This window comes from Saccostrea echinata, unplaced genomic scaffold (genome assembly GCF_033153115.1).
Source record: "Saccostrea echinata isolate AGI-Se365-2 ecotype Australia unplaced genomic scaffold, CSIRO_AGI_Sech_v1 ptg000012l, whole genome shotgun sequence".
NCBI classification, from domain to species: domain Eukaryota; kingdom Metazoa; phylum Mollusca; class Bivalvia; order Ostreida; family Ostreidae; genus Saccostrea; species Saccostrea echinata.
In genome coordinates this window covers 14,958,400-14,967,152 of record NW_026889761.1, presented here as the reverse complement: position 1 = coordinate 14,967,152, position 8,753 = coordinate 14,958,400, and the positions used below count along the sequence as shown (strand labels likewise).

The following is an 8,753-nucleotide window of genomic DNA, read 5'->3' as shown; positions in this document are numbered from 1 at the left end:
TTTTCTATTATGAATTAAAGTACTTATTGTCTGATAGATTAACGCAATGTATATTTATATATTAATGGATTTTAAAAATATAAAGAAAATAAATATGTAACTATACATGTAACATGCTACCTGGATAATGAAAATATATAATGTAATAGATTTTAAAAATAAAAAAAATAATGCCAATAGATGTGTAAATATTGCATGTTGTCTGGAGAATTAAAATATATAAATATAAAATCATGTTTAAAAATCATATTAATAATATTTTTTACACTGTACATTCACACGCTTTGCTTGTACAATGTTTAGATTACAAACTGCCATGTTCACTGGTCGATGCGCTGATGATCAACGCATTTTATCTCTTATCCTGATTGACAGACCTGTTCGGCATGTTGATTGGTCGACGCGCTGATGAGTTAATCGCTAATCCTGATTGACAGCTCTGTTACGCAACACCGAACGCGCGTTCGCTTTCTGGGACAGCTACTGAATTTGGGGTTCGCTTTCAGCGTTCGCTCTGGGTCCGCTCTGGGTTCGCTACGGGTGCGCTCCGGGTTCGCTCGGGGTCAGCACTAGCGGACCCCAAGCGAACCCGAAGCGAACCCAGAGAGCGAACCCGGGGTGCGCTCTGGGTTCGCTTTCTGTTAGGTTGTGTCTGGTCGGTACTGTATGTCTTGGTACTTGGAACTTTCTGTCCTAGCATTGAAGCTTCTTCATTGCAGCATACACAGTCTTTGTGGTTTTCTTTTAAGCAATGAGCAACACAAACATTAGCATGGGAATGCATTTGATTCACATCCATGAATGAAATGGCTAAACTCTAACAGTGTTCAAGGTGGCATAAGGTTGCTGAGACTCTATAAACTAATAATTCAGTGTTATTCTCCTTGAATTCCTAAAGAATGATGAAAGAATTCACCACTATAATGTCTATACTGTGAAAAAACAAAACTTTCCTTCTATGTAAAATCGACTTGATGTAGCATGGATACTTGTTCAGCATTTGGTTGTACTATTCTGAACAATCATTGATTGGACTAGCACCTTCTTCTTGATTCCTGATCGTTCATTTACGGTTCTTTGTTACTGTCCAATTGCACAGCCTTTATAGAAAGGAGAAATGGTTAAAGTTTTGCAGTCTTTTCACTATACTTACATATGGAAAGTCTCCTTGTGAGGACACCTCTTCAAGCAATTCAATGTCTTTCAGCAACAAGACATAGCTCTGTTTGTTTGTTAACAGCTTGTATGAGACATTTTTCCTCTGTAAGAGATCTGTAGCCAAATGTTGGGTGGTATAAAATGAATCTATATACATGGTATAAATTCTGTAGGAATGCAGGTCCTTTGGGTCTGTTGTTAAGTTACATTTTCTCCTTGCAAAAGTAAAAGAAAATGCATAAGCATAACCAGTAATGGAATCTGCTAGTACAACTTGAAACCAACGCATTGATTTTTCACTCATAAGAATTAAACTTTTTCCGCTTACTTTCATCATCATGGTTTACAGATAGGAGAAATATTGATGCTCACGAGAGAGGAGACGACATTGTTTTTATAGAAGGTACAGGTTGACCAATATCTCCAATGTTTGGAGATTCACTACAGACATGTAGATCGGAATGCCCACAAATCTGACATTGAAAATGAAGCAAACGATCTTACTAGATTTACAAATCAGTACAAAAAGAGACTATTATAAATACACGTGGGCTAAAAGTACATAGATTTAATTCAATTTTGATTCAGTGTGGCCCTGCTACTCTGATTTTTTCCCTTTTTAAATTCTCATGTAAAACTGCAATCCCCTTGTGTGACCCAACACTATCCTAAAGAATAATTATTTGAACAAACTTGAAATAGACCTACGAAGGGTGGTTCAAAATTCAGATTTATAAACATAAATCCAAAATTCAAAATTTACACAATGATTAGAAAGAAACTAGATTATTATTATCAAGCCAATCATTTAATTATTTGTTTGTAAACATTAACTTAAGATTTTGTTTAATTGAAGGATTGAGGATATGTTTTACAACAAAAAAAACAGTGAAATGGGGAGGTAGTGGTGAAAATATATCATGAATGTGTATTATATAAAGTAATTTAATGTAATTGAAGAAGTAATTTAAATTACACGGTCTTTTTTCAATGTAAGTTATTTTAAAATTACAATTACAAGTTATTGAAAAAATGTTCAATTACAAATTACTCCCAATTACTTCAAAAAATGTAATTATTTACAATTACAATTACTTTTTTCAATTACCCCATCCCCATCCCTGGTTCAACAAACCAATCAATTTCACTGCATTTTATTTAATTTGAGTTTTGATCTTACAAACAGTTCATCAATATTCTTATGTTTACTATATGGGACCATAAGAGTTGTAGATAAGTCTGCATATTTCAATCTAATTAATCCTTAATTCATGCCTTTTATTCATGGGTTGAACTTCATGACTTTGACATTTTGTATGACATTTTATTATCTTTAGATATGGTTTGTATCTATTAAATATGGTCATCATATGGTTATCATACGTTTTCCAAATAGATTTGAAATTATGATACAAGATTTTTCAGACGTCCGTGTATTTTTCTTTAATAAGGCTCTTGAAAATTGGTTGTTTCTTTGATTTGAATTCCTTTGATAATTATTGGGATAACAACATTTATTTAAACATTTGTCTGGTGAAGGGCTCCAAATTAAGACTTGTACGCGGCACTTTAGGCCATCGAGCAGTGAGGGATCTTTTTCTGCCAGTATCTACTGCGACACTGGATCTAAGATTTTATGGTTTCATTTGAAGAACCGGTCTCAACGTCCCACATTGGAATTTGAACCTGCAACTTAGACCAAGATCCTTACTTCGAGACTCTAAAACGAAATGTTCTAAAACCACTGCACAATTCGAAGCCCTTGAATAAGTACATTGCATGTATAAGCACTGGAAGCTTATAGTAGGTATGAAAAAAATATTCGGATGTCCGGTCTTTTGTCACGACAGCCGTCGTGTTCTGTTCAGTCAGACACAACAAGATTTTTTTTTTCTATTTACATTTTTTTTATATATAAATAAAATCAGTATTAACAATATTTACACCATTTTTATATAGTTATAATTTACAATATGTATATCTTAAAAGTCTCTTTCAATCCACGTCATCCTGGTGTTCGCTCACAACCACGTCCAGACACGCCCCGTTTCACGACGGACTCCCGCCAACTGGCTCCCAGTGGGTCTCCGGTCTGTTGAACGTCATTGCCAACACACACATGACTAGATATTATCAGGATTATATCAGGAACCTTTAAATTAAATGACATTTTTAAGTCACACGTTACGTATACCTAAAAAAAACTAGTCACCATTGACTATCATTGCACAAATGGCACACCGTACAAACAGTAAATCTATCCAAACACTGTTATATATGTAGACAGCGTTAAGAATACGCAATTTCTTAACACAAGTGGTTTTAACAACTAAACCCACGACACCGACTGTATAAGCGGCAAAAAAACCCAAAATACATTGCGTGCGTACATAACTTAGTACATGCACAAAACCAGAACATTACACGCATGAGTAACTCTACTCAGCAAAACTTGTATACGTAAACAGTAACAAAAACATTACTTAACCCGTTTTCTTACAAAGTTAACAAATCTTAATGCAATATCAAAACACTAAATAATAAGAAAATTTAACTTACCCCTCATGGAGAAATGGTTACCGTTGTAAAAACTACCTATCTACACATCTTGGATTGTACGTCAAGCATGTAAAAAGTATGAAAACGTGGACCCCGGCTACCTGGTCAGCAATGCAGCGATTTAAATACTCCAAATACAATAGGCCGTAACTGACCAATGCCTGCAATTTCTAAATTTGAGGTTCATTACAGGTAACAGAATAAAGAGGTCCCGTAAAGGAAAAATAAGTAAAAATCATAAACATAAATAAAACAATAATCGGGATTAAATTTTGATTGTGACATATCTCCCAAACAAAAGAAAGTTCAATGAACTTTTGAAAAAAAAAAACACAATCAATATGGCATAAAATCATCTATACATTATATACAACATAACTACATTCTGCTAAGACAATCAGCTCCTACGTTTTCTGATCCCTTGATAGAAATAATGCGAAACCTGTATGGTTGCAGTAATAATGCCCATCGCATTAGTCGTGCATTTGCTACTTTGGCTTTAGTAAGATAAACCAGTGGTTGATGGTCTGTTTCTAGTAGAAATTCCTTTCCATACAAATATCTCCGAAATTTTTGAACTGCCCATATTATTGCATAGCATTCCTTTTCAATTGTTGAGTAATTTACCTGACACTTGGACAGTTTCTTGCTAGCGTATGCGACAGGTTTTTTCATACCATTCTCGTACTGGATCAAAACTGCCCCAACACCTCGATCTGACGCATTTGTCTGTAAAACAAAAATTTCATTAAAATCAGGTAATTTAAGTACAGGTGTTACCGTTAAAGCAGTCTTGAGAGTGATGAACGCATTCTCTTGGGGTGGTCCCCATGTCACTTTGTTTGGCTGGCCTTTTTTGGTAAGATCTGTCAAAGGTGAAGCAACAGCTGAAAAATTCGGAATGAATTTGCGATAGAATCCTACCAGACCTAAAAATGAGCGTACTTGCTTTTTTGTTGAAGGCTGGGAAAAGTTGTGAATAGCGGAAACTTTGTCGGGAAGAGGTCTAAGTTCTTCGTTGCCCGCAATATGTCCAAGGCACTCAAGGCTTCGGTAACCAATGAAACACTTGCTTGGTTTTACAGTCAAATGCGCTGCACGAAGACTTTGTAGAAGATTCTGAATCACATTGATGTGTTCCTGGAAAGTACGAGTATATACAATCACATCATCAATAAAGTTATCCACACACTGCATTCCATCTAAGAGTCTTCGCATCAGCCGACTGAAACTTGCGGAAGCGTTTATCAAGCCAAAGGGCATCACCCTGAACTGAAACAAACCAAGTGGAGTTTGGAAAGCGGTGATCTCCTTCGCTGCCTCATCCAATGGTAGCTGCCAGTATCCTTTAGATAAATCAAATTTGGACACATATTTACAGCCAGAGAGTTGCATTTAGATATCATCAGCATTAGGAATAGTTTCTGCATCGAAAATAGTTACTTTATTAATTGCACGAAAATCGATACAAAACCTGTTCGAACCGTCTTTCTTCTTTACGATGACTATCGGGGAACTGTATGGACTTGTCGATGGCTCGATCACGCCAACTTCCAACATCTTTTTTACCTCGTCACAAACAACGTCTCTTGAAATAAACGGCAGAGGATATGGCTTGGTGCGGATAGGCTGGTCATTAGTCAGCTTGATATGGTGAACACCGAGATTCGTCAAACCAGGTACATCTGTTAAAACATCTGAAAAATCGTCTAGTAATGCCTTGATGTCTGCTTTCTCATTTTCAGTTAGTTCATCACTTACTTTCACATCTGTTGGTCCCTCCTTTCTCGTTTCACCTGGGGAATCGCACAACATCTCATCATCACTTTCTCCGTCATCATCTAGATCAAGAACAGCTGCACCTGCAGTACCTAGAACACCTGTTTCGTCATTTTTGTCGCTTTCTCTGTCAATGTACAACTTCAACATGTTTGCATGAAATGTTTTAATTTTTCCATTCACGTTTATTCTGTAATCGATTTTTCCAACTTTTTCTATAATTTCATATGGCCCTTTCCATTGCATTTGTAATTTGTTACTGGCAGTTGGCAAAAGAATAAGAACTTTCTCACCTTTTGACATTTGTCTGTTCTTTGCTCCCTTGTTGTAATACTTCCGGTATTTCATTGACGACTTCTGTAGATTCTCTCTCGCAATTCTGCAAGTGTCTTCAAGTCGCTCCTTCAAATCTACAACATACTGGTATGTAGTTCTCACTTCTGAATCTGCTACTTCTTTAGTCCACAACTCTCTCAAAATCTTCATTGGTCCTCTAACTTCATGTCCGTAAACCAACTCAAACGGTGAGAATCCTAGACTCTCCTGAGGAGCATCACGGTATGCGAACAACGATGCTGATAGGTACTTATCCCAATCAGTTGGACGTTCCGCACATAACCGTCGTAGTATCTGCTTTAACGTACCATTAAACCGCTCTACTAGTCCATTGCACATGGGGTGATATGGCGTCGTTGTTAACTGTCGTATAGAAAGTAAACGACTGACCTCTGTCATCAGCTCGGATGTAAATTGTGACCCCATATCCGTGAGCATTTCCTTTGGTACCCCAACTCTACAAAATACATCTACTAGAGCCTCAGCGACTCGTTCAGTGTCAATTCCTTTAAGAGCAATTGCCTCCGGGTAACGGGTAGCAAAGTCAACAACAGTCAAAATGTAACGATTACCCTTTCTTGTTGCTGGTTGGATAGGTCCTACCAAGTCTACAGCTACACGTCTGAATGGTACTTCAATGATAGGCATATCTCCGAGTGGAACCTTTGTAGTCCTGCCTTTCGGAGTGGTTCGTTGACAGATGTCGCATGATCTGCAGAATCGACATACGTCCGCTTGAACTCCCGGCCAATAAAATTCTGCTAGAACTTTGCTGGCTGTCCTAGAAGTACCTAAGTGACCTGTCATAAAAGACTCATGAGCGAGAGAAAGAACTTTAGGCCTAAATTTCTTTGGTACAACCAACTGTGTAAATTGTTTACCATTCTATTATTTATCTGACTGGAAAACACGATAAATGATACCTTTTTTACTGATGAGGGTTACCTTGGAGTCGTCGTCTTGGCCCACCAAAGAACGTATCTTGTTTAACGTCTCGTCTTTCTCCTGTGCTGCCTTGATGTCGTCGGGACAGATATCAGCGTCAATTATTTCTGGAACACAAAGAGATTTAGTCCTCTTACCTTCCTTTTGAGCTTGTTGCCTAGTCACAACTGCATGAGCTTGATTAGGTGTCCAGTCTTTATCTGGATCTTTTGGATCTCTTGCGTTCGGGATGTTTCCGATGATCAGGGAATACAATGGATTTTCTAAACACCAAGCGTCTATTTCTCCCACAAAGTATGGAGTGTCTATTTTCACTCGCGCAACAGGTGCTTGAATTCTAGATCCATCCGCCAGAATGCAAATTCGATGATTTCCTGTAAGCTGAACATCATCTATCAAATTCCTGCGAATTACAACGCCGTTACAACCAGTGTCCCTAAGCACTGTCACAAAATGTTCATTTAATTTGCCATTACAGGAAGGCATATCTCCAAGAGATGCACTAACGTTACATGATGAAGTGTTTACAAGGTCCATAGAATTTGATGCCATTGAAAATGTAGATGTGCTTGTAAAGGAAGTAAATGATCCACACTTGCCTTGTAATTCCGAGTTCTTCACCGTAGATTCCTCCTCTTTTCGATCAACGACTGCATTCACTGAGTTCCGGTTCTTTTGAGTCTGATGGCACTGAGACGCTATGTGGCCCAGTCTGTCACACTTAAAGCAACGAACATCTTTCTTCATCGGCGTCTTCATATGTTGAGTCTTCCATCCTAGTTTCTGCTCCCATTGGTCTTGTTCTCTCGATGCCTGACGTTTTTCTGGGGTATTCTCCTTCTTGCTATAATGAACTAGTGTTTGAATATTTACATGTCTTGCCTCTCTATACTGATCGGCTAAGGCACACATTTCTTTGATGTTTTTCGGTATACGTTCTTTTAAAAATAATGTTAATTCTTTGTTACACATTAACAAAAACTGGTCTCTAAGAAACATATCGTAGAGGCCCTCAAAAGTCTTGTCTACTCGACCAAGCTCAATCCACCTATCGAGATAACTACCGAGACGAACAACAAACTGTGAGAAAGTTTCCCCTACCTCAGGTCTACTCTTACGGAACTTTTGACGAAACCCATCCTCCGTCTTTTCAAACCTCTTTAATAACGCCGTCTTCAAAGCATCATAGTCCAAAGCTTTCTCCTGTGGCAGCAGTGCATACACATCCAGTACACGACCTCTGAGTAGTGCGCTCAAGTTAACAGCCCAACTGTCTAACTTCCATTTCTGTGCTGCAGCATACCTTTCAAAACGTCTCAAATAAGAATCAATATCATCCTTAACTTCATCGAAGACAGGCATTTTTGGAAACTTTGCATTGCTAGAGTTTTCTGATTTCATTTCTAACTCTTTTACAGCTAACTTTTGCTCCAATGTTTGAATAGTATGCATGAGTTTACTTTCAATCTCTTCCATACCTTTTTTCTCCTGGAGTTTGAGTTTCTCAATCTCAAGCGCTTCTTTACTTAGAACATACTCTCTATCCTGCTTCTCTTTCTCTCTCTCAGCAGCTCTTAGTTCACGCTGATGTGCCTGTTGTTGCTGTATAAACTGCTGTAGGTCCGCACCAGTCAAGTTAAGGCTTTGACCATATTCTGTTATCTCTCTTAAAGACTCCATCATAATAGTAAATACTAAATGATTAAATATGAAAAATATTGCTTCAACCCAGTAAAACAACATTGATTTCCCAAACAAAATGTCAAAAAAATCTCTAAAAAATGTATACTTTTAAACAAAAAATATTTGGTATACAAACTCAATTCATACAAAGCAACGGTAACCTAGCTTTCTCCATTCGGGGCTCCATCCATAAACCAAGCACTAACACTCCGAAGTTGTCAAAAAAACCCACAAAATCTTTGACTGCAAAAACAAAAAAAATTATTAAACAAAATAACAAAACTTGCCATATA

At 37.5% G+C, this 8,753-nt stretch overlaps 1 protein-coding gene across 1 annotated transcript; it reads right to left on the bottom strand.

Moving 5' to 3' along the window:
• Nucleotides 1-4,250: 4,250 nt before the first annotated feature.
• On the bottom strand, nt 4,251-8,457 carry LOC133185059 (uncharacterized). Its single transcript, XM_061320120.1, has 5 exons — nt 6,756-8,457; nt 5,202-6,632; nt 4,498-5,063; nt 4,345-4,446; nt 4,251-4,295 (listed from the first exon to the last, which is right to left on the bottom strand). Exons 1-5 carry the CDS (start codon nt 8,455-8,457, stop codon nt 4,251-4,253), a joined length of 3,846 nt encoding a protein of 1,281 aa, XP_061176104.1.
• Nucleotides 8,458-8,753: the final 296 nt, after the last annotated feature.

Bases quoted from the DNA above. Each gene is read 5' to 3' on its own strand.
- LOC133185059 (XM_061320120.1), bottom strand. From the start codon at position 8,457: ATGGAGTCTTTAAGAGAGATAACAGAATATGGTCAAAGCCTTAACTTG. The intron at 5,064-5,201 runs GTTCGAACAGGT...ATTTATCTAAAG, and splicing joins CATCGTAAAGAAGAAAGACG to GATACTGGCAGCTACCATTG. The intron at 4,296-4,344 runs GTAAATTACTCA...TAATATGGGCAG, and splicing joins AGAAACTGTCCAAGTGTCAG to TTCAAAAATTTCGGAGATAT.